This window comes from Rhinoderma darwinii, chromosome 5 (genome assembly GCF_050947455.1).
Source record: "Rhinoderma darwinii isolate aRhiDar2 chromosome 5, aRhiDar2.hap1, whole genome shotgun sequence".
NCBI lineage: Eukaryota > Metazoa > Chordata > Amphibia > Anura > Rhinodermatidae > Rhinoderma > Rhinoderma darwinii.
Window position 1 is genome coordinate 304,676,186 of NC_134691.1, and position 26,686 is coordinate 304,702,871.

General features: G+C 36.4%; 1 protein-coding gene across 2 annotated transcripts in view; it reads right to left on the reverse strand.

Annotated features, from left to right (window-relative positions):
* Positions 1–486: 486 nt before the first annotated feature.
* The window catches only part of CNPY1 (canopy FGF signaling regulator 1), a 101,520-nt gene continuing 75,320 nt past the window's right edge, over positions 487–26,686 (reverse strand). For both annotated transcript variants that reach the window (XM_075827397.1, XM_075827396.1), the window contains exons 4-6: positions 4,980–5,186; positions 4,200–4,296; positions 487–823 (exon numbers count right to left, since the gene is read on the reverse strand). In XM_075827397.1, coding sequence (XP_075683512.1) covers positions 789–823; positions 4,200–4,296; positions 4,980–5,186 — 339 coding nt within the window. In that variant the 3' untranslated portion in view covers positions 487–788. The remainder of the gene's footprint in view (positions 824–4,199; positions 4,297–4,979; positions 5,187–26,686) is intronic.

Sequence of the window (26,686 nt, forward strand, 5' to 3'; positions counted from 1 at the left end):
TAATGGATTTCTTTGGATTAACTCACATTGTAGCAATTACTGACCATCTCTATGGATATATGCTGAAACCAATGTAACTTAAGAGAGCATAGATATGAGCAGGGCATGGTTAATTTCTGTGTGCACTAGTTAAGAAGGACAGTGCTGGCAGCCAAGAGATAGGAAGATGTGCATCAAGGTCAAACAAGGTTGCTGCTACGCTACAGCACAAATATCCCCACATTGGAGTAATAAATCGAATAAATTTCAGGTTTCTCTCGTATAAATTAAAACAGTAAAAGGCATTTTTATCACAAACTGAAGTATAAGGGGAAAAACAATAATGGAGAGTAGAGGTTAATTTGTCATTCGGCATACCTATTTAACAAGGAATAATAATTTATTGGAGCAACGCCCATATCTGCAGATCATTGCTCACTATATCTGGTACCGCTCATCATATTGTTCTGATATGGTGTCTTGCATATGCACTTCACAATAAAAGCATTCTTAAAATATAGTTTATTGATAGATGATTACATTAACAAAAAAACAAACAAAAAGGAACTAGGTATGTAATAGAATGGTGGGGCCAGATTGGCCTTGTAGGTCTATAGAAAAAATAATTATCACACTGATAATTTTAACAAAGTTCAAACCCGTTGTGCCATCCCTGGTAGAGAAGTCATGTCGGAATGAGGACCACACTGACATCAGTAGTTGGAGGCAATAAGTAGCCACAGTTCATGTTGCTGGGCTAAAAAATCTATGAAACCCAATAGTCCTTTGTACCTCTGTTTTTGGGTCTTCTATAACTCACTGTGTGGAATGTCATTACAAAAACCTATAATAAAAACAAAAAACGTCATATGAAACATATTATAACCTACCGCATATCAGACACGCTGAACAATCAGTCATTGTTGTGTTTAGCTTACATCCTTAGATTAGTAATACGTTATCATTGACAATCTATTGTCGATAGGAAACTGGTTGATCTTGTCAATGCTATGCTTATAGAAACATTGGCACACTATGTTGCACATATGACATATAAATAACATACAGGACAAAAGAATGAATAATAATCAAAGGTAAAACATAATATTGGAAAACAGCTGTTCCCGAGACATAGCCATAGATACAAGAACAGTACATGAGTCATCTGATTTTCACAGTATATCAAAAAAAGATATCCATTGATTGAGGTAATATAGGATCAAAGTACATTACATGAACAGACATTTTCAAGTCAAATAGAATTTAAGTGAAACTTTTCTCCTTTTTAATGGGGAACGATGACAGTGAAAGTGCAATTATAAATATTAAAATTCTACGTATCCTAAAAGAAAATGACATCTTATTTTCTTCCCATGAGATCTAAGATATATTTTTTCTAGAAGTCATTAATTGAGTTAGTTCCAATCTTAAACATTTTGTAACAATTCAACATGACATAAGTAAAGTTCCTCAGCACCTCGCATTGTAGTGTTTGGCTTTGGCCTAAGTAGGTGTATAGAGCTGTGTTACATGGTATCAAAGCCATTGTAACACACACACACCTGACAATTGCTGTGAGTCATGTCCTACACACCAGTGCACAGGATAACGAAAATGTAAATATTTCTACCCCGTATCTGCACATAAAACTATTGTGCACGCATAGATCTAAGCAGCACTGAACTCTGGACGGGTGGTGCAGAACAAACACATTTCACTTTTGGCTTAGAATGTCTCATAAAAAAAAATGTATATTCATTTTTTTTTTAAATAAAAAAATAAAGGAATGTTTTAACTAAAAAATAAATAAATAAAGGACATTCCAAGCATCTAAATTCGTACGTATTATAGATTTATCAAAATAAGAAATTTAAAATGAATAGTCGAATAATATTTCTAAAATTACTATTTTTTAAATTATTTTAAAACTAAAGAACCACGGTATACTTTAATGATCTTAATTATTACAATCTAAGTGTTATCTAAGCCCCATCTCATGTAACAAACAGCCATTATTTATGAAAAAGTGACTTTTTGACAGAATTTTTGGCACATGTAATATCCACTATAAATCATATATAGCAAGATAATGAGGGTTTGTGCCAAAAATGATGCTTGATGGTAATAATGTATGCAAATTATATTGCACAAATTAATGAAATGTATTTATTTTAAATCAGCACAAGATATAGAATGAACAATTAAAAGAATTCATTATGATTGAACACCAAGGAGAAGTTATGGGCGATTTAGCATTGGAACTACAAGTCCCAGAATGCCTTGCGAAGCAATGAAGGGCCAGTAGGTGAGCAAGCCTGATAAGTTACGAGGCACTCCAGACTTGTTAACTAGTCTTTGCTCAATGCATTATAACTACTTTAAAAAAAAACTTGGAAAACGAAGAAAATCTTTATCATTATTTTGTAACTCATTGATTTTATTCATACGGGTAACTAGAAAAACCAAAAGCTGTTGTAGAAGTGTAGCAAAAACTTTTTTTTAAATTAGTAATGCTCCACGCCCCATGTCTATCATCCAAAGTAAAAATAAAAGTAAAAAAAAATAGAAAGAAATTAAATAATTAAAATTATTGACTGCGTAATTGAGTCAAAAAGGTGAGGAAATAATTTTGGTTTGTGTTTTAGCATTTGTCAATTAATTCAGACAAAATGATATTGTTTTTGTGCAATTTGTGGCCCTTTTGTGATAAATCAACTAACATAAAAATGATAAAAGTAATTTACATGTTACGGGTTTTGTCAATTATGCCATTTTATTTGGACTAAGAGCATCTTTAGGAATATTATATGTGCTGACCCAAAGTGTCATTGAGGCTTGAGTACGTAAATTTGCATATAATTCCTTCAACATACACACATATATATCTATATAGATATATATAATTTACATGTATGTTTCTGCTTAATCTTCATACATTGTAAGCAGGTAATACTAAAAGCTTCATTTCTTGAAATTTACGATAAACACAAGAGAGATATTTAGTCATACATTCAATGTCAATACTGTAATATAGCTCAGGCTTCTGGGCCTACGTTCTGCAGGCAGAGAAATAACAAATAAATCATTATACTATAATAAATGCTTTACTATTTTTAATGCTTCTGAAAAGAAGAGCCAGACTGGATGATTTTTAATGCTTTTGAAAAGTAGAGCCAGATTTAGGAAATAAATACAGCTTCAGTATAACGTACGATGTCTTATTAATATGCGTGGTAAATTTACTTTGTGTTAGGTGAGCTGTTCATCCGTTCGTATTGGAAAGTGTGCTAGTTTACCTGCAAGCTTCCATAGATGCAGCACTGTATAGAAAAATGTCAAAACTCCTATCAACTTCATTTATAACGCGAGCTGCATGAGAGGAGATCTATAAGCACATACTGTTAGGATTAAATATTTATTTAAAACCTCAGGGTTTTTTCTTTTACATACCAAGATCTCAAGCCTTCATTTTAAGATGTCATTGGTTCTAAAATCAATATTTTATCTTGGATACATAATGCATTTTTCCCCCCTAAAACAGACTGGCTCTACGTGGTGAAGCAAACTACACCGCCTGACTGCTGAACACTGTAAAAGTGTGCTTGTTATTCATTACAAAAAGACAAAATTGTCTGGAGTGCATTGCGTTCTGTATTTCTTCTGGTCATTAATATTTCAAGTCGTGCCACTTATTTAATACACAAATTATCCTGGACAAAAGATGCTAGGATAGGCATCTTATTTCTCTAAGAGAAACCCCAAAATAAGCAATATGGTGGAATTTTTTTTCGCATATGAAATATTACACGGTATGTTGCTACCGATGGATATCTTCTATAGGATGAGAAATGGTAACTAGCGGTTTGTTTTTTTTTAGATTTAAGACAGCTATAACAATATACATTTATAGAATAGAATATGTGTATGATTAGATGAGAAATACAGATTTGCAGATATCAGTAGCAGAGGCCTACTGCGCACGATGACTTGGCACTCGGTTTTAACAATGAATTTAGATCCCACTCCGAAAAGAAAAAAAAAATGTGTCTGCAGAACATTCTTGGATACCAAGGACAATTTTACAAAACTGTACTAAAAATTTATAAATGTACACCGAGGAATTTGGATTTTGGTACAATGCAAAAAACGAATGGCCCAGTCATAGAACTGAAATGAAATTCCAAATGAAGTATAGACAAAGGCTAAATCATGAACCGTACCTGCTACTTCATTGCACAGCTTCTCAGCAAAATTTTCAGTATCTTTGGTAACAAGTGAAATAATTTCCTCATCATTCTCCTCCACCACGTGTTCACACTATGAGAAACAAGTAGCGTGTTCAAAACAGTCAAAAGCAACAGATTCCAACTTTTAACGCTCATATCGAAAATTATATGTAGGATTGTAAAAATCTATGTTTCTTAGTGCACAAATACAATTATTGTATTAGGTAAAAATAAGTATTTTTCAAACCCTGTTTTTACTGCTGGAGATACCTTTATTGGTAAATTTTGGTCAATTAAAGAACTATAAAAAGTAAAAAAAAACAACTTGATTGAAATAAAAAAAAATGGGCAAGACAAAGTCTTTATGGCATGAAAATTTTTAAAAATAAATTAAAAAAATTATAATTTGTATTCTCTAAAAATGCGTCAGTAACATTTGAACAGATTTTAAATAATTAATTATGCATATTCTTAATCAACAATCAAGATATTAAAGAAAAATAATCTTAATATGTATAAACTACACCCAAACTTTACACTACCATTCCACATAGAAATATTGAACTAATCTAAAAAAAACTAAAATAATTTTTTTTAAATTACGGATTAGAACAAAAAAGTGAGAGAACAGATATATTCTAGGTGTATAATAATAGTATATGAATTTGAGCTTCACAAAAAGTGAATTATTTTCTAGCACAAACTTTAAACTCTTAACCTATTTCTATTCAAAGTGATACAAATAGATGCAGTTATTGCATTACAATGTCTTACCGCAAACTTTAGAGGATTGCTTTCTGCAGGATTGAACTGGAAATTGTTAAAGTCGACTGAAGGGAACGCATCATTATCTCTGGGAGCAAACCTCTTGAAAGACTTTTCCTTGGTATCCGGGTCTATGTAGAGACTGTAGTCATCCATTTTCTCACATATTCCTTCTAAAACCTCTGTCAGATATACCTCAGATTTGACTAATGGAACCTGTAAAAAAAACAAAAACGTAAGAGATAAGCAGCTTAGGACAGATGATTACTACAAGACGACATAGAGTACTTATATACTATAGTGATGAAGACAACTTCAATAGAAAAGGATACATAAAACTATCTAGAAATATTGGACTCAAAAACACAGTTACATAGTTTCCATACTACTTGCATGTGTAAGAGTTGTGAAAAACCGGTGCTCAGATTAGTTGTTGTGCGCCATCTCCAATGCAGCTGTTATATTGCTTCCCAGGGGCTTTGTGCAGAAAATAATAGCTTCCAAAATGTAACTTCTCCCAGGTTCTACTGTTTCAGCTTTATTTCATAACAGCTGGTCCATGTCTTTGTCTCATTCGCTTTCCTCCTGAATTAAGTAAGAGTTCAAGAAGCTTTTACAAACTACCTACATACTTAGCGAGTGTCTCCACAGCAAATACTCAAAGGGTCAAAGAGCACTCAGTACTCTTGGTAACTGGGACAAAAAGCCCACTCCCCAGTCTAGACAGGTCAAGGTGCAAGATGGTCCTATCTCTGTTGCTTCTTCCGGAATGGGGGTGTGAAGTGAAGCCAAGTGCACAGTAAACAATACGGATGCATCTTTGGGCCTTTCCAAAGGCTTTCTCTCCACCCTCTGCTGATCAAAGTAGGAAGTTTTCATGACAACCACAGTCAAAGGGGTTGAATCACAAATGAACTAGATTTCTGCAATGTTGATATATCCAGTCTCTATTGTCTCCTTTCAGACACAGTATGAACCCTTCCGGTCTCAATGACTACATTATAGAGGCACTTTCACATGTGTGCTTCATTTACACAAAGGGTTTCCTTGCTTCACCACCATCTGGACACAAATCAAATAAATACAGGCTGGAGAATTAAAATTTGGGGATAGCTTTTATTGTTTCATTCATGCTCCATTTAAAATTCAGCCTCCTGGATGTGACATTTGTTTCTCAGAGTGGAGAAAAAAAAAAAGAACACAAAGGAAAATGATATTTTGTTTCAAGCATATTTCTTCATATTGCAAGACTGATTAGAAAAAAAATCTATAATAAAAACTCATATTGTAAAAAAATAAATAAGCATTACATATATTGTATAAAATATTTCTGTAGAATACGCTTTTTATATTACCTCTGCAAGAGCTGGAACAGTGGAGTGTAAGATTCTAAAACTCTTATAACTAAACTTCTATTAAAACTTAGTGAACTTTGAAAATACACAAAAAAAACAACAACAAATAAATGAAAATTAAAAATTAAGATCATGTAATAGCAGCATGTGACTTAATGTTACCCTCCACATGAAACCAATACCTATTTTTATGTATGCCGTCACAGTTTACCACCTCCAAAAATTATATTATAATATATATATATATATATATATACACACATACATATGTACACACACACACACACACACACACACACACACACACACACACACACACACACACACGTCTGTGAGGCTCAGACAACTGGTGCAGACATTTTAATCCAATGAATGGGTTGGAGTTGGAGCCAATACCATTTTGCCTAGGGAGCAAAAAAAAAAAGCCAAATGAATCATTAATCTGAAAATCATTGTTGCTGTATGTGCCCAAAAACTGGTAAAGTAACTACTTTAGTTAGTTGTATCCAAAGTAGTTATTTTACCAGCTTTTTGACGGTGTGACCCAGCTAAAGATGGATAAAGCTTCCAGAGTTATAACTCCATTTCTGTTGTCACATACAACAACATTGCTTCTCAGAATATTGATAGGATAGAGAGGAATAAATAATTAAAGGGAGTTTCCATTCTTTTGCCCAAAGCTGTGGATCAAAAGAATATTTCTTTATGCAGAGAAGAAGGTATAGCAATAAAGTATCACTCCATAAAGAAGTGGACAAGAAGAATCCCTGGGCCCCTCAGCATGGTGAGAGTATAAGTAACTAGTATTTCTGGGATGAGAAATTGACCCATAAGCAGGTTCCTTTTTGCAAGATGATTGAATATAAAAAATAAAATATTAAAAAATAAACCAGTAACAAAATATTTATAAACAACTTTCCAGTTCTCTGAATGCAGGGCTGCAATGTAATCAATGTTATAAATGCTTCCATTCCAGATGCCATACTGGGATGTTTTTATATTCACATACACATATCCCTGGACGTAGTCAAGGCAACCAGAGAGAAAACATCCGTGGTTTTTACTGTTGCCATTCAGAGAACTGGTTATGGATCGTGAATACAGAAAAGTTTATTAATTTTTTTTTATAATCCGTTTTCAAAATTACATTTACAAAATGTCCACCAGATAACAGTATAATCTCCACATTGTAAATAGGCATGCAATTTTTATGTGGATTTCCTTATCCAAATGAAATGGGTGAAATCCGCAACACATACGATGGATAGAGCCCGCTGATGTTTTAACTATCAGATACAGCATTATGATTACCAGATTCAACATCATTGAGGGCTGGGTCCATCTAATCAAAGTATACGGCCTGCCATAAATGGTCACATAAACTGAATATCGGCTCAAACACGTATTGTATTATTCCCACACAAATTATTAGTCAATTGAGAACTCATCACAGAAACACAGAAAGCGTAAGTAAAGGTACTAAATTATGTACAAATTAACAATTTAGCTAAAAATACAACACAATTCCTGTGACAACTAGAAAGTCATTCTGAAAAACAGTTTGCAAAAAAGTATCAATAGCATAAATAACATATCATAATATGTGCAACGTCCACGCTATATATTATGGCTACTACCATCGCAATGAATCAAACTTACTATCCATTAAGTGCGAAGTAATATAAAATAAAAAAACAAGAGGAACCTGCCCATGTTTGAATAATGAGAGAGTGTATGGATGATGTGTACCAGTAAATTGTTTGGGAACCACGATTGTGCATTTCGCATTAGTTTGACCGCCAGCTATTCCTCCCGATCCCCCCCATTCACGCGCACACATGGTGGAGCGTGAATGTGTTCAGAATGGGGAGAAGGGAGTAAGCCACTGCCGGACACCTCTGCAGGCTGCTTATCTTCCCTGAAACAAAAGAATCAGGCATGTTAAAGTCCAACTTCCCAGTCCTTCTCTTTCATGACATGTGCCATCGGGGAAGAATCGGAAAGCCCCCATACATATTAGGTGGTCGGCCGAGTAAGTAATTATATCTTCCTATTGAAGCAGAGGAGTTTAACTATAAGCAACACATCTCAACATTTCTGTTGATTATTCCCCAAAAGAATGAAGGGGTTTTTGAAGAGTGTCATCTATTTAACTTTGGGGAGGGGGGGGGGCTGTTTTTTCACGCAGTGCTATTTTGTCCGCCAAAATGATGTTAACGCTGACGGAAGTCAATAGATTCTTTCAGGTGCCGTTGGTTTCCTGTGCTTCTGTTTTTCCCATTTTCTTGTTCCACTAACGGAACGGAATAACGGCAATCATAGCGCACATGTGAACGCAGCCTAAACGTATACATTTTTATATGTTCAAAATTTACTATCAAAAACAACTAATTCCAAAATTCTATGCCAGTTGATCCTAAACAAAATTATAAATGTTTTGCTCCTGGGGATTCTCTGCTCCCATTGTGAAGCATCCTATAATTCTTATTATTTCTAATGGTCTATGTTCTGGTTTCGAGGTGCTGACTGTTTTACCAAGGATCTTTGAGCAAGTTGAAATCAAACTGGGAAACACCGCTGTATGCAAATAGTTATTCTAAAAAGAATATGCAACGACTTAAGTTTTTAACAAAACTTATTTCACAATAAATTATTGCTCAGAATAGCAACATACAAATTGAACACCCAAATTTTCGTTTCCAATGACCGATACATAGAAGTAATATGACGCATGTTCGGTCTATACGCAGCGAATCCACTAAGCTTACACAACACAAACATATTGTTAGTCTTACATTGACTTGTCAACGAGGTCTGTTTGCTTGTGTTCTTTGGGATCAGATCCTAAACCATGTACAACGCAGTATCATTTCTTCTCAGTATTGGATGTAAACCCATTTCCTTGCCTTGGCTGATTTGTGTAATGGAGAAAACCATTAGAATGCACTTCATAAGGTGACTCCACCACAAACAGAAAAAAAGCTGTGACCGAAGATTTCATATTACAAAAACAGAACAGATTTATCTATATCCTTTGTGAGGGTTAGAGAAATCTTCTGGATGTAATCTACGTATATTTCAAGAAAACTTCAGGTAGAATTATCCTTCAGGTTACTGAAATAAAACAATATGGCTTAGTTGTTGTACCTGATTTTTCTAGCTCGTCACTATCACGACAGGAGGAGCCAGAGAGAGCAAAGGAAGGAACGGAGGGAGGAGAAAGAAGCCATGATTCATTCATATTATATTAGAAGACTGGGGACCACAGCTCCTAAAGATGGCTGCTACTTCCTAGATACATCTACAAGAGGAAGAAGAGCTAAAGAGAAGGACTGGCTGACATGTTCAGCCTGCACCAATCTTCCCTGATTTGGCAGAGTATGAAGGTTTTCTGCCATAGGGAAGGGAGATAAGCTGCTGCCAGTGGTGCTTATCTCAAAGAATGAATGGATGACTATAAATGTGTTATTACGGTCGTGACAATACCGAATATGTAAAAAGTGTCACAAATTTCAGCGCAAATATGGCGTAAACCAGTTGGCAAATTCCCCCTCATGTTCCTATAACAGTTGGAGCCATACACACTGCAATAATAAAAAATAGTTTCAGCCGTAGGAATTGCTGAAGATTTTTAGTCTGGATTTGCAGGCAGAAAAAACGCATCAGAATACAGTATCAGCAAAGTGGATGAAATCTCCACGCCGTGCACAAATTCTGTGCGGAAATTGACCTGCGGTGCAGATTTTTAAATCTGCAGCATGTCAATTTCTGAAGCGGATCTTCCCCATTCAGTACAACTAGTCCCAATTCATGTGATTTTTGCTGTGGATTACATCGCAGTTCCGCAGCAAAATCTGCAAGTTCGGAAAAGAAAATGTGTACCAGATTTTCTAGCGGTTTTACCCACTGATCCTAGGTCGGGTTTGCTGCAGAATTTTTCTGCAGCAAATCCGACCTGTGTGAACGTACCCATACCAGGGCATAGCAGAGTTCTCAAGCCGAAAGTGTCCTTTCACGTGTCCTGCTTGGCTCTATTGGCTGAGAATTACCTGATCTAAGCCACAATGCTCTTAAAGAAACAGTTATGCTTTCTGCTAGACCCCTGCTGATAATGGAATTTCCTAACATACAAGTGTAGGTTCACCAAATGCCAGATGGCACTTAGAATGGTTTACAATGGTTTGAGAGTCGGGTACTATAAGGTACCTGGTATATGTTATTTACAGTGCTTTACTGGAGACAGTGTCAATTTAACAACTACATTTATATCCCGCAGGAAAAACACTGTAGTAACATGCACATGATCTCTCATGACCCCTTTTCATGAGGTATTTGTTAAATGGATACCATTATAGCCTATGGGTGACGGATGCATTTAACGGATGCCTAACAATAGAATCTGTTTCATGCATTCTTCACCAATAAGCTATTAGAGCATCCGTTTAACGGATACGTCATGAAAAGCTATTGAAAAACTCATGACATAGCCGTATAATGGATACCTGTGACATATGCCATACGTCACCCATGTTAAAAAAAAAAAAGTACATTGCATGGCAAATGTTTTTGTTTTTTTACTGGATGCCTCTGGATAAAAAAAAAACACGCTATTTTTATCCAGCAAAAAAAACCCACAAAAAACAGTATTCTTGACATATCCCTTGCCACAGGGGGCAAAAGGTTGCTACGTTTGTCTCCATCTGTATAATGGGAGCCTATGGGTATGTTTGAGGAATGCACCGAAAGCTTTCCTGACACATATACGTCAAACGTGTAGCTAAAACGCAGCATAAAGGGGACCTTATCCTTTTGGGCTAAATTGATAAAACGGCTATTCATCTGTCTTCAGAAAAAGCTCTTAACATTCTACCAAAGTAAAACAAAAACACATACAAAGAAAAATATTATCAGATACAACCCCTTTCAGAATGCTGCCCTGTTTTGGCTCGGGGGAGACCAGGTCTGGCCAGACATTTGCAGCCATTAGGCCCTGTTCACACAGAGTTTTTGGGCTGGTAGGAAAATCTGCCTCAAGATTCCTTCAGGAATTTTAAGGCAGATATTTACCTGCTGCAAATTCTTGCCGCGACTTTCGCTGCGTTTTCCGCACGCGGCCACGGAGTGCTGTGAGCAAAATACGCAGCGAAAAACGCTTTCCCTGCTCTCATTGATTGCACTTGAAAATCAGAGGCAGACCCGCGGCAAGAAAGAGAATGCCGCTTTTTTTTTTAACCGCTGTGTGAACTGGGCCTTACAGGGAAATAAAGTACCACATGGCAGCCATTCAGATAAATGGCCTTTCATGTAAAACAAATAGCTTACGTCCACCAGATGCTTATTTCCTATCAAGAGACTATATTTTAACCAATGGAGGCGAACATAAGAATTTATCTTTAGGCCTCCATTATCTTATGTGGAGCAAATACAGCTCAGAAATAAGACATTGGCCAAACTTGAGTATTTAGAGTTTGATTCATTTCTAGTCAAATATAAAAGTTATATGAAAAATCCACCTCACAAAAAAGGAGTTTTAAGGCAGCCCTGTCCTAGAATATTGGCCTTTACTCAGTATAGTACTAGTGATACTATGTCTTTGTACAGATTATTTCTGCATGTAAGCAATAAGCTGGTGTTTAACCCCATGAAGACACGGCCAATTTCAGTTTTTTCATTTTAGTTTTTTCCTCCCTGCCTTCCAATAGCTATAACTTTTTTATTTCTTCGTCGTCATAGACGTATAAGGGCTTGTTTTTTGCGGGACAAGTTGTAGTTCGTCATGTCACCATTTATTGTACCGCATAATGTACTGGGAAGCTGAAAGAAAAATATTTGTGGGGTGAAATGGGAAAAAAACTGCGATTACGCTATTGTTTGGGGGGGGGGTTGTTTTTACAGCGTCCATCAGGTGGTAAAAACGACATATTCATCTTATTCTAGAGGTTGATACGATTACAGCGATACCAAATTTATATGTTTTGATTTATGATTTACCACTTTTAAAAAAAACTATTTGCTAATATAAAAAAATGTTTTGTGTCATTCTGAGAGCCATAACTATTTTTCCGTCAATTTAGCGATGTGAGGGCTTAATGCAAGGTGAGCTGTAGTTTTCACCGATACCATTTTTATGGTATGGTATATGCGACTTTTTGATCACTTTTTATTTCATTTTTTTGGAGAGTTGAGGTGACCAAAAAACATAAAATTTATGTGCTTTATAATTATTTTTTTTTACAGTGTTCACCTAGCGTGATAAACAACGCTATATTGTGATAGTTTGGACTTTTACGGACGCGGCGATACCAGTTATGTTAACTTTTATTTTATTTAACATTACTTTAGGGAAAATTGTGAAAATGCAATTTTTTTTTGTTAACTTTTAATACTTTTTTTTTTTTAAGACATAAAATAAACTATATTTAAATGTTTTTACTTTTTTTTATTAGTCCCCCTAGGAGACTTGAACCAGCGATCATTGGATCACTTGCATGATATACTGCAATACTAATGTATTGCAGTATATCGTGATACGGACAGTCTCCTTTGAAGACATGCCGGAGGCAGAGCTTCAAAGGAGTACAAAGATGGCAGACCTGGGCGCCTTTAATAGGCTCCCGGGATGCCATAAAACCATTGTAAACTGCCGATCGCACCGTGGGGGGGGGGGCGCGATGGCGTATTTGAGGGGGCGCCCCCCTGATTCTAACAATTTAAACGCCACAGGCACGATTGACCGCGACATTTAAGGTGTTAAATGGGTGGAATCAAAGTGAACTTTGATTCTGCCCGCTGGAGTGAGGTGTCGGCTGTGTAACACAGCCATCGCCCGCCGAGTATGGAGCGCGCTCCATACTTCCCCTTGGCGACATTTTAGTAATAGTACGTCGTATGTCGCCAAGGGGTTAAAGGGGAATATATAGAAATATCTGCAATTCATACTACAGCTCCCACAATTCAAGTCAGGCTGCATGACACAATATCCAAAGAGGAGGAGAATTAGAAGGTCAATCATAAAATGTAAATATTATAAAAGTTTTAAATAACAGATTTTTAAATGTCCATGTAAAATATTTTGATTTCACGGTTTGGAGTGTCTGTCTTCTTTTTCAATAAATTGAAATTCCAGATCCTAAATTAAAAGTATATATACGTATTGACTGATTTGGGTACCTCTAAAATATTCTTTGAGGTTTGGCGAAAGGTAAGGTGGTGGGTAGGCTGTTAATGAAATCTCGTTTAAAGAACGCACCCCTCAAATCTTGGAGTACTTGTATTGAATGAAGTTCTAGTAAAACTACTACTTGCTCGGCTTTGTGCTCTGGTTTTGTTACAATATCACCATATTTAGCAGCAATTCAGTCAATCATAAGAAAAGCCTAAAGCGTACCTTTAGCCAAGTAATCACCACTGAAGTCTATAGATCTGCGATGTGACATGTTAACACTCCTCAGCATCAACTCCCTGCACTTTTCTTGCCTGTCAGTCAGACTGACACACCCTAATACTGTCACAGTCAGTGCTATAAGAACGCCTACTGTTCTGCTCACAGCTCCCCCCTGGAAAACCCCCTCCACTGTTACTCAGTGATACTGGTAAAAAGTCCATAATGCCAGTAAGTTGTGACGTCTCCCACTAAATATGTAGTGCATCACTTTAAGACTAACGTTTCTATGTAAAAACAGATTATTATAAATCCATACATTATAGGCTAAAATTAATGTAAAATAATTATACTTTGTATTACAAATACAGTGCTTCTATTTCTGCATATTTGTCACACTTGAATGTTTCAGATTAAAACTACTAATAATTTTAGACAAAAATAACCCAAGTAGACAAAATGCGGTTTTAATTTTTTTTTAAATTTGCTTTTATTTATTGAAGGAAAAATGCTGTTAAGCCGTTAATGAAAAATCAAATGCCCCCCTAGTTTCTAAATGAACCAGTTAACCAAATTCTGCTGCCAAACCTGATGAATCTAAACATCACTTAAAAAGAGTGTTTGGCGAAGCAGACTAGAAGTTCGCAAAAGAAGCGCATGATGCAATGTTCTAAAAAGATTCAAATACAGATGCCAAACAAAGTCATTGAAATATACCAGCTTGGAAAGGGTTGCCTTTTCTAAGGCTCTGGGACTCCAGTGGACCATAGGGAGAACAACTATCCACGAATCGAGAAAACTTAGAACAGTGGTGAACTTTCCCAGGAGTCGCCGGCTGACCAAAATTTCACCAAGAGGGCATCGACTCATCCAGGAAATCACAAAAGTGGCCAGACGAACATCTAAAGAACTGCAGGCCTTACTTGCCTCACTTAAGGTCAATGTACACAATTCCACTATAAGAAAGACAAATATTGCATCAATTGGAGATTTGCCAAAAAACAGCTAGATAACTCCCAAGACTTGGGATAATTTTCTGTTGACTGATAAGTATGATGTTCTAATGGTGAAAGTCTTCCAAAAAGGTTCACCACCTTTTTGGAAGACTTTCACCATTAGAACATCATACCAACAGTCAAAAATAGTGGTGGTAGTGTGATGGTCTGGGGCTACTTTGCTTCTGCAGGACATGGATGACTTGTCTTAATTGATGGAACCACGAATTCTGCTCTGCATTAGAAAATCCTGAAGGAGAATGTCCGCCCATTAGTTCCTAAATACAGTTCAAGCGCAGTTGGGTTATGCAGCAAGACAATAATCTGCAGCACACAAGCAGGTCCACCTCTGAATGGCTGAAACTAAACAAAATTAAGGTTTCGGAGTGACCGAGTCAAAGTTCTGACTTGAATCCCATTGAGATGCTGTGGGAAGACCTTAAATGGGCAGTTCATCCTCGAAAAACTTCCAATGATCCGAATTATAACAATTCTGCAAAGATAACTGGGAAAAAATCCTCCACGGCGATATAGAAAAAACTCATCGTAAGCTATCGCAAACGTTTCACTGCAGTTCTTACTGCCAAGGGTGGCACAACTAGTTACTAAGTTTAGGGGCGGCAATTACTTTATCACATGGTTGATATTGGTTTTGAAGACATCTATCCTCAATAAAGAGAATGATCATTTAAAAGCTGCATTTTGTGCTTACTTATGTTGTCTTTATCGTATATTAAAATTAGTTGCAAGATTTAAAACATTTTACATTTTTCAAAATTAGCAAAAATAAAAGGAAATCGGGCGAGGGACAAAATACTTTTTCACAGCACTGTACATAAAAAGAGAAAAAAAAATAACCTATAGGTTTGAATTTTTGAAAAAATATATAAATCCAAGGTAATACCACCACTTAAAATGTCCGGCACTAAAGATATGCAGAGTCTACATATCTGAAACTCTTCAAACAACTATCTGTTACTAAAGTGACAATGACCACATCTATTTTGGTAAAAGAGGAAACTAATAAAGTTCTTTTTTGCTTTTAAAAGTATGATGATTTTCAATGGTGCTTGTCAATGAACAATTTCCTTTTGTAATTATGCTGGAGACAAGGCTTTCCACCCAGAACAGACTCGGAGAGATATCAGACTCATTAAAATATCAATGCAGATGAAACCATCATTGCAGCAGTAGAAATCCTTTTGACCAAAGTCAAAACTAGTATCTGTATTTAGAGGATAAGACATTGAACATTTATTTTGGATACATTACACATTGGCACTGTATAGATTAAACATTTCACTAAATTGCTGTTATTCTTGGCTACTTGCCAAAAAAAGAAGAGATAAAAGACATGGACGTCATTTTCATACCAAGTTTAAATAGTTCACAGATCTTTTAAATAGTCCAGATGCAGAGATCTTGGAAGTGGTGTAGAATTAATACATACAGTATATATAAAAAATATACATGAATTTAACTTTATGTACAGAAAACCGGAAAAAGCCTTTGACTGTTTCAGGAGACATCGCATGTCCACTTGTGCTCTCGGAGAATAATAACATTAATATTTCTATAACTTTAAAGAGCATTTCCCATTATTAGATTGAAAACTTTTAATTGTAACATTTTCTGCTATGGTACAACCTGTTCTTGAACCACTGCATAGCTAGGCACATTTGAGTTTAGGAATTTTTGGAAAAGTTATTAGGTGACTTTGGGAGGTGACGGGTTGATGACCTGTTTTCCCAGAAAAAGATCCACCCAAGAAACATCTGTAGACCTCTTATAAAGTAGCTGTCCAGTAGTACATCCATTTGCTGGAAGTAGTTAATAAGAAGGCAAATATAGTTTGACCGATTTCCAATTGGAACTTGGGCCAGAATTTTCAATATGGAGGAGTGAAGATTTATTGATGGTTTTGTAAGGGAAATTTCCTATGTGATTTATTTGAGAAGAATGATCCATAATGGCCTATGTTGTTCCTGAAGGAAGGGTTTTCTTCACATTAATGTTAAATTCGCACATACATTTATGCAATTCCAATGCTCCAAATAATTATTTAGTGTAACAGTTCTTAATTGTATCTTCCATATAGGATAATGTTCTAAAACCTAAGGCTGAAATGCATGATGCACATTGCTGAGAGGGTGCCCCATAGCAAAGATCAAGATAGAGCACCCATTATAATCCTGGGATTTGCAACCCAAGACAGAAGGGCATAGTGTTTGCCCCCCTTCCCCCAATGCCATTTACATTACCTGAATTAGTCAATTAGGTGCCTCATTTAGGAATAACACAGTTTGTCTGGAAACAGTAGTCCTGCCCAGGTTCTCACCATTCAGTAGCAAAGAAGATGGGCCCCCACTCAAAGAGCCTCATAGTCTGTCTCTATGGTATGTATATCCCTGGTGCTGCCTGAAATTATGATGTACAAAAGATGTACAAAGATTTCCTATTGGTGATGTGCCAGAATTCTGGTCTAAGTTGCACCTTCTTTTTGGTACAGATTTTAGAAAATGTCTAAATAAAAAAGACCAAAAAGAAAAGATGCATGTAACTTGTCCGAAAAGGGGGTGTGGCTTACAGGAAATGGGCATGGCTTAAGATGTGCCATATTGTAAAAAAATTTGGGGGCAATAAAGGTGGACTAAAAAAAGCCAACCAAGAGGAAATATAAAATTAGACAGAAGGGTCTAAAGGTGCGCCAAAGGTATCATCCTACATAAGCCACTGCGATCAATTCTAAGTAGTCTTAATTTAAGCCAGTATTTGTAAATTTGCCCCATAGTGTTGTTATTTTAGTGGTAGTGTGAACAAGTGGTGTGAACCTGAAAACAAGCCCAGCATAAACATGGCATTCACTGCAGTGTAGAGCAAAATAATTAAATGGTCAAGTACGCCCATAAACTAATCAGAAGTAAAATGCCCCCCCTTGCATCTCCTCACCTTTAAAAATCGGTTATCCATCCGCTCTCCAATGCTATTTTCAATCTGCTATATTTTAATATGAAGTTATCAGTAGAAAATGTTCACTGCGTAAATTTCAATGAAAAATAGCAATTAACCGCCCGTTTTGGTTGCATAAAGATGTTCAAGTCCTAATTAAACATAGTTAAAAGTCAATATTTAGGAGATGCAATTCAAACCGTAGTCGCTGTAGGCTAGAACAGGAGGAAGATGAATACACAGTAACACTAAAGGGATGATGAGTACCATAATTAGCTATTATGTTAATTGAATCCACAGCGATTTTGTTGGGTGAGATTTCTTCATATAATATGCAAATAGCTTCTAAAGGTTTGGTTTATTAGCTAATATAATTAGAAATCGTCTAATGCCGTGAATTTTAACGAGGCATAATAAAAGGTTTGATGTGAGTAATCGTGAAAGAGAAAAAACATCTGGGTTCAATCAATAAGTGGTCTTTTATATATCACGTAGGTAGCCTGTCTGATACACGTATAGATATGTGAATATACAGCAGGTGTTTCCTAACCAGAGTACAAACACGTAGCTTAAAAGCCTTGAAAATGCTCTCCAATCCGACCGTTCAAGTCGCTTATTGATTCGTTTGGAGGAAGCAGATTTCTTAAACAGGCTGGAAGTTAAAAGGATAAACTCTGCTTGGCTTTCACTAACTTCAAGCTCCCCTGAGCAGCCAGTTTGATCACCGCATCGCAAAATTACCAAATTAATTAAAAACTGGTGCTGAAGATCATTAAAAATGTGGATATTTGAGAAACGCGTTACTAGGAGCTGTTTAAATACTATTACAGTTTAACCCCTTTTCTACTGGTCGGCAACATATTGAGAACCCTCCATTTGAGAACGAGGAGGGCAAATAGTGTTAACGAAGAAGCTTTTAGACCTTTTCGGCAATGTACTCTGTATTCTGAAGATCTTTCTGGCTGGAAAATGATTAAGAAAATGTTCAATTAAAAGGAGTAATATGTTTATGTCTGCCAGATAGACGCTTGCATCGGTTCTTATTTTGTAATCGACTCACCCATGCACCTAGTAACAGTCTTAACATTTTAATTTTAAAGTCACATCCAATTAGAGAATTACAGGCATACAACCTCTCCAGAATATTACAGATGAAATTCAGCAGGAATATTTGATTAAGTGCAAAAAAAACTAAGTACGCTCATAATTTAGTTATCATGAAGTCGCCATGAAAGGCACTTTACTTATTTAATTACCAGGATTAAAATATTCTAAAGACCCAAAACGTAAATGGTTTCTATAGCCGTCATATCTCCAAGTCAACTTGTTATGAGAACTTTATTACTTAAGACTTGTGCATTGCAAAAAGTAGTATAGTAATAAAACGGAAAGACGGAACGAAGGGAAAATTCAGATATGGAAACGTTAACTGAGAAAATTCCAAGACATAACATACCGATCCTATTTTGGGAATTTTGCCAAATGACTTTACATTAGATCCTTGCTCCCATCCATAGTTTTTTGTCAAAAATGGGAACCAATTTCAATAGGAGGAAGTATGAACATCTTTTACCCTCCTGTTTTTAAAAGGGAAAACAGGTCCCATATAAAGGTCTAGTAAACCAGTCCATACACCCACATACATACAATACACACACATACAATATTGACAACAGGAGATAGTAAGTCAAATGAAAAAGCCAAGAGGCTTATTTAGCCAGAATTGATGAAGGTTTGGTCACGCTGAGGAGCTAAACAATTTCAATTACCAATTTAAGAGCAAAAAGTCGAGGGTTGTGTAAAACACCGACCATTTTTAAATGTGTTTAGTATATTTTAGGCTTATTATGCATAATTACTGGAAAACAAAGTAAAATGTTGCATGGTTTCTGTCCTTTGTGAGAATTAGAGGGTTGTACAAGATTTTTTATTATTTTGTTTTTTTAAAATGTCTTCGTTTTTTCCCCTGAAATAGCACCCCAGGTGAATGGGGCTTGGGTGCAATAGTAGACATAACCCATGAATTACTTTTTAATGAAGGTTAAAAACAAAAACTAGATTTTGTAGAAATTTCTAATATTTTCCATATCACATTAGAATTGTAAAGTTTGCTTCCACAATCTATTTTTGATTAAAAAGGCTTTTTGTAAAGGTTCAACAAATCACTCAATGTGCTATAATTTCATTATAAATTAATGTTAGGATTGGCAAATGTTGATATTGGGAACTATCTGGTTGTGGTTAAGTTATTTTTTACTATGTTGAGTCTTTATGACTATTTTAGGCTTCGTTCACAACTGCGCCAGGGTCCCGTTCCGTCGGAGTGGGACCCTGACTAGGGCTCCGTTCTGAAAGAAAGCTCAGATGTGAACGAAGCCTTAGAGACGCAAATGCTGTAACATAAAAAGATAAATAAAAATATTTTGCTAAGGTTCCGTTATGATTTTACGGCGAAAAAAAAAAAAAAAGGGGAATTAAGAGGGAATGTCAAAAGTAACTTTGTTCCCTGTCAACTACTCTGAACATCCCACATATTTACCAAGGTCAGTGTGGATTTGATTGACTTATTAACTTAAGTAAAAGTTTTTATGTATACTATATTTGCCTGTCTGGACTGTACAAAACATAACTCACATCTGCACCTTCCTGGATATAAACTGACCATGTGTGTATGTAGGTGAAAACTATGTACTCTTCATTGAAATATGTCTTTTGCTTTTGTTTCACACTTGGTAGGGAAATTTAATAATAGACAATTTTATATTTATAATGTTGTTTCGAAACTAAAATGTAATTTCCAATATTGTATCATCAAAGGAGGGGTTTAAAATGTCCAAGAAGTAGGTAAAGTATATAATGCCATACTGTTACTTGAGTACATACCTTGCTTCGCTATAGTAGTACCTATTTGGTAATGTTTTTGTGTTTAGATTTGCCACATTTTGAGCAGGTATAAAAAGCTTTCTTATTGGTCCAATAAAAGTGACCCTGGAGATATTTTATTGTGTTATCCAGAGTTCATCCAATAAAAGTATCAATCTAGAGCGAGACAAATTTAGTAGTCCAATTATTTGGCTTTTATGAGGGTACAAAACAATCAGATGCCTAATAACATGTAACAAAGTAGTTGCCAGCCACAAACTTCAGTGTGCAACTCTACTGTGTTATTGATTTGACATTGACATTATGAAGTGGTTCACCATTCTAGACAACTAACCAAATGACTCATGATTTGTATGATTTTGTTAATTTCTTCTCAGGCTGCAAGTCCCCACGGGACAGCCGGACTGTCTAACTGTTATCACGATGGATGCTATAGTCATACCAAGTATGCCTTTTTTGTGGAAACTCAGAGTTAATTTACTCAAGCAAAATAGGTCATAAAATAAAAAAACACCACCCAGCTAAGCCACTTAGCCCAGGGACGGACATATCGCTGATGCAGCCGTTTTGATTGAACAGGGGCTCGGAGGGAGCGGGGGTGCACTCTGCTGCCCTAAACGCTGTGCGCATAGATCGGCACGGCCATGCGGGAATCGTAGAGGACCCCTCCCTCCCTGTGCACTTTCGGCAACTCACAGATCGGGCCCCCTTCCTTCACATATGTTATTGATGAGATGAATAACATATGTTAAGGAACAGAGCCAGATCTGTGAGTTGCCAAAAGTGCACAAGGTGGGAGGGGGCCCCCCTCCAACTGCTGCATCGATCTATTACTTAGAAAATGTATTAGGAGGGGAGAGGCCTGGTGAGGCTTGCTCTGTTTGGTGTTCTTCATCACCTAGTAACCAGTGTCACTGTCAGACGCAGTGCAACATCTGATAGTGACGCTCACTAGGTGACCAGGATCACCAGATAGAGCGTGCCACACCTAGCAAGCAGCATCCGTATCTTCGGACCAGTTGATGATCCGGGATAGCTGCGCTGCTGAAATCATGCCTAATACTGGTTGGCTGAGCCTCTCAGCCAATCAGTGTTCGAGTTATTCTTGCTCCGCCCCCTGAGCCTGCCGGCGCTTTTACGGTCTGGTATGTGTGCTGACTGTCGTGAAGGGGATGGACTGAAAATAAAAAGAACTAGGAGGTAGTGGTTGCTGCCTGTCTATAAAAAAAACGTTTGGAGTGGAGCTCAGTGGACAGTTAAAGGGGTTTGCCCTTTTTTAACATTTATGGAATATCAAGAGGATATGACAAATGTCCAATAGATGCGGTCCCACCTCTGGGACCTGCACCTATCTCTAGAATGGTGCCCCCTAAAACCTGTTTTGCCTTTCTCGGCTCCTGCTGCTTCCCGGCCACTTCCGGAATAGATGGTCGGGAGTTATGAAAACAGCAAAGCTTACTCAGCTACGCTGTTTTCGTATCTCCCATAGAAGTGAATGGCAGTTACAGAAGCAGCGTAGCATGGCAGCTACTCCTAAAGCCACCACATATGCAAATGTATAGCATAAATCTGAATACGTTGTCCATAGACCACTATTGCAAAAAAAAACACACAAAAAAAAACAACACATTATGCGTTGGCTAATTGTATGGTAAAAAAAAAGGGCATACTGATATTTATCTGCATGCCTGATCGCAAAAGAATATTCTTTTGCCATCCATTTTTCCCATAGGGGGGTCTACGGACACATTTAGTGTATGGGAGCATTTCCTGGTATATCTAACCTTTTTGAAAAGTAATTCCTTCAGTACGGATATCTTCATAAGTGTCAAATATAAGACCATAGAAAATACTTTTGCAAAACATATATATTTGTAATAAACTAATGACAGTACAATACAACTGCTCCTTTTAATGTACTCACAAAGAAAATTACTTCTACAACCACAATTGATCTGCATTGTAAACATTGATTTTAGTCTGGCATTCAAATCCTTAAGATAAGCTGTAGACCTTGTTTTTTTGTTTTTTTTTTGTGTAACTGACATTAATTACAGTAACAGTAATTATAATGATAAAACGGTTAGAATAAAACAAATGTGTCAAAATAAACTCCTGTACCAACAATCTAATACAAATTTGGGTCCAACAAAGTAGATACAGAACACTTTTGTGTTGGGTCCACAATTAAATAGATAAAAACAAATAAGAGCAAGTTGGTCTAGTAGAAAGGTCTGTCAAGCCTGATGTAGACATATAGGAAACATATAAAGGACATGTATAAAACTACAAACAATGCAAACTGAATAGACCATGGTTTGAATAAAAAAGCTAAACTGATTTTAAAAATATAGCAGTGACACAAGAGAGAGACTATCATGAGATTACAGTGTACAGTGCATGGTTAAGTTATGTGCATACAGCAAGCAAATATTAATAATACATAGATGAAAACCAATACATTTGCAACTACTTTTCTTTAAATTGAAGCCATGTTCAATGGGGTTGAAGAACATATCTCTAGGATATATTGCCATGAAAATGTATAACAAAAGATAAGTAACTTTGCAAAAAGTCTTACTAAAAAAAGATCCTACCATTTTGTGTCTACAGCTCCTATTCAGACCTGTGTCTCCATGGTAACAGACTACAAACAAATCCTGTGTCGTCTTATCCAGCAGTCATAGTCCCTTTCATCTATCTCCTACTTGTTATTAGGAAGGGATGACGGAATTTAGTTTCCCTGTAGGACCAGGCTTACTTTTAGATTTAGATGTTTTGGGGCAAGAAAAAAAACCAAAACATTGGTTGCTAAAGTGGACAGAATTATTTTTTTTTAACTGCAATTTATCTATTAATGTTGTCAGTTGGGTGTGCCATCAGACTATACAGCAAGCAACTAAGCAAGTATTAATGTTCACTTGCATAATATAAATGTTTTCTGTCAAAAAAGGTAAAATCTTTTGAGGTGCTCATAGTGGATCCTGTCAATCCCTGTAGATTGGCTGACAATTTATTTGTGGTCTATCAGACCTCAGTTGAGGGCTGCTGTTGAAAGAAACTAGAATCTGTCAGGATCCTAAGGGCGGCATTTTTCTTTTACATACAAAAGGCCCAATATAGCGATCACAAATTATACATTTTCCTATAACGTAGACATCCTCGCATCTCCTTATCGTCTTATGCATTATATTATTTGCATGAAGTAAAATTCAAGACTATACTATATACATGATGTAAAATATATCCATACTTCAGTGAATGGCCATGTGCTCCTCTGTATTTTCAAAGTATTGATGTCATGCACTTAAAATAAGATTTGATATTTGAGTGGTGTCACACACCTCATTTGTATGTAAAATTAAAGGACATACAAAAAATAATAATGAACGCAAAATAAAAGATGAAACCAGTGAGACGTTTTCTTCAACCGTTGCAAAAAGTGCTTGCTATGGACAACACTAGCAGATCAATCAATTTTGTTTGTACGAGTGACTACTTGACCACTAGTGCAGCCCATTTTTATAAAAGGCTATCAGGAGACACCTCAGAGTTCGCCTTCCTGCATAACATTTTAGATCCTGACAGACCCCAGGAGCCAGGTAACCAATAGGTCTAGACGTTTCCAGGCACACCCCTAACTTTTTGGATTCTTTTTCCTATTGCTATCTATTACAATTCTTTATTACCTGTCCACTGGGGAGGTCTAAGTGGCTCCTAAATTCTATAGTACTTTATCAATCCCTATAATAAACAATAAGGGAGCTATAACAAGCAATCATGTCATTGCATTCATTTTCGAAACAGTGTCTAGAACTTAAGGTCCTCTTACACGGCCCGTCCTGGGCCATGTAAATGAGCGCCGATCAATGAGACAGCTTATTGATTGGCGCTCGTTTGCTCCTTTCACAAGAAGCTTATATGGGCACGAGCGCTCGTTACTCCGATCATTTGTCCTCATATATTATCATCATGTCGGCAACGCGCCTTTCTGTTTACACAGGGAGATGTGCTGCCGACAACGATAATATTTTTATTTTTTAAAACGATATGATCAGCAGATGAATGAGCGTTTACCTGATAATTGGCCTGTGTAAAAGGGCCTTAGGAGTTGAAATCGAAATATCCCCATATATCTTTGTATGTAAATAATGTACTTTTGTATTTTTCTTAAATTAATGCATACAGAAAAAAAATTAAGGCTTTTCCTATGAAAAATAAAGAAGACTTGTCTGGAGGTCTGTGCTGTAATATCTTTAAAAGGGAATGTATAAACTATCATTTTAATTTTTTTATTAAAACTAGATAGTGAAACAATCTTTTTTGTTTTTTGATTGTAGGTTTTTCTATTCTATTTTCAATACATGATTATTGCGGCAGTCATCTTGCCTAAGCTGTAGTTAACAGCATTTGGAGATATGCTTTGCAGCAGCCACATGCACCATAGGAACATGTGAACAGGAGGGGACACATTGACCTCTATGGGAGAGTTTTCTAGGCATGCTCTGTGACCTGTGCAGAGGTCATTGTGCAGGAAGGGGAGGAGGTGGAGGAAGCTGTGTCCATCACCTATTGTCAATGGTGGATCCTGTGTTACCTATATAGAGGTGTTACCTATCATTGTAATCCGGCCTGTGATGATAAGATGACTGCTGAGAAGTGATCTCTACAGAACAGGAAGGATCAGCCTAGTGTGAGGCTCAGTGGCCAGAGTGAAAATTGCAAGATTTTAGGAATATGTTTAATAAAGATATTAACAGAAACTTAAATGAAAAAAAATCTTTAAAAAATATGTTTACCATAAAAACTTGAGTTAAACAATAGAACATTTTCTGATGACACATTCCCTGTAAGGAAAGGAGAATCTACTAATTCTGAACACAAGAGTAAAGATATGTCCACACGGGTCAGAATTGACCCATATTTATTGCAAGATACGTGTCAGAAATCAAGAGAATTATCTCAGATTTCTTCTGCGGATTTGAAGTTTGATGTGTGGCGGAGGTTGGAGTCGTCCCTAGAGTTGGGGGGATTTACTCAGACTAGGAAGAGTGACCCCATAGGGTATACCAGGGTCAGTTGTTTTTCTTGTTCTCTCAACTCAATGAACAAAAAGAGAAAAACCCTCTCCCTCACCTCTATTATTTTGAGGGATAATCATTATTTTCTCTCTTTTTGTCCCAATATATTAATTAAAGGTTACGTTTTACTGTGTAATTTTTTTGATCAGATGATTTTTTTATTTACTGTATAGAAATACAAAAGTTTCGTCCACCACGCTTTTCGATGCAGTGGGGCACAGTAAAAAAAAAACTGTATACCATGCAGTATACATTTTTTTTTTACAAAGTCAATGGCCGATGTATGTCACTACATGCCATACAGTGGCAAAACTTCAGAGGCATACGTCAGGGAATACTCCCTTTATATACCTCCGATGTGCCTGAAAAGCAAGATGTGAAAAGAGCCTTACCAAGAGCAACTAACTATAACTATTAGGAGGACCTGCCCACTAGAAAGACAGAGTTACCTTAACTCAGACTAAGCTATCTAGGAGGGCACCACAAATACGGACTATCAATTTTATTAGCTGCTTTTCTTTAAAGCAGCATTTAGTATAATATACCATACAGTGAGAAGTCCTTTCCATTGAAAACTGAACTATAATTTCCTATTTTCCTCTTGCTGACCCTGTAAAAAAGTGCTAAATAGCAGAATCAAGAGCGCTGGATCAATAGCATTCCTTGTCTTGTATGAACTGTATGCAGTGTATGTTGCCTTGGTTTAGTGGCAGGGGAAAGTTGATGGATATTGGATGTCCCTAGAGAGAAATGCAAGCACAGTAATTACACTTTAATCAAGAATGTTCACTTCTCGACACGGACTGCATTACTAAATATTAGTGTTCAGCTTATGAGTAACTGCTTCTCTACCTCCAGTTAATTGTAACTTATTCTTCAACACTATACTGCAAATTAAGAAAAAAGTTCTCAATCTCATATTTCCATACATAGATCTATATAACGCCCTTGTAACGGAATAATTCAAAGTAATCAAAGAGCTTTAATACAGGATCAATCGAAATATCGAACAGTTTGGAAGAACAATATTTATTTTTTACTTCTCAAAGAAATATAGTGATTCACAACGAAT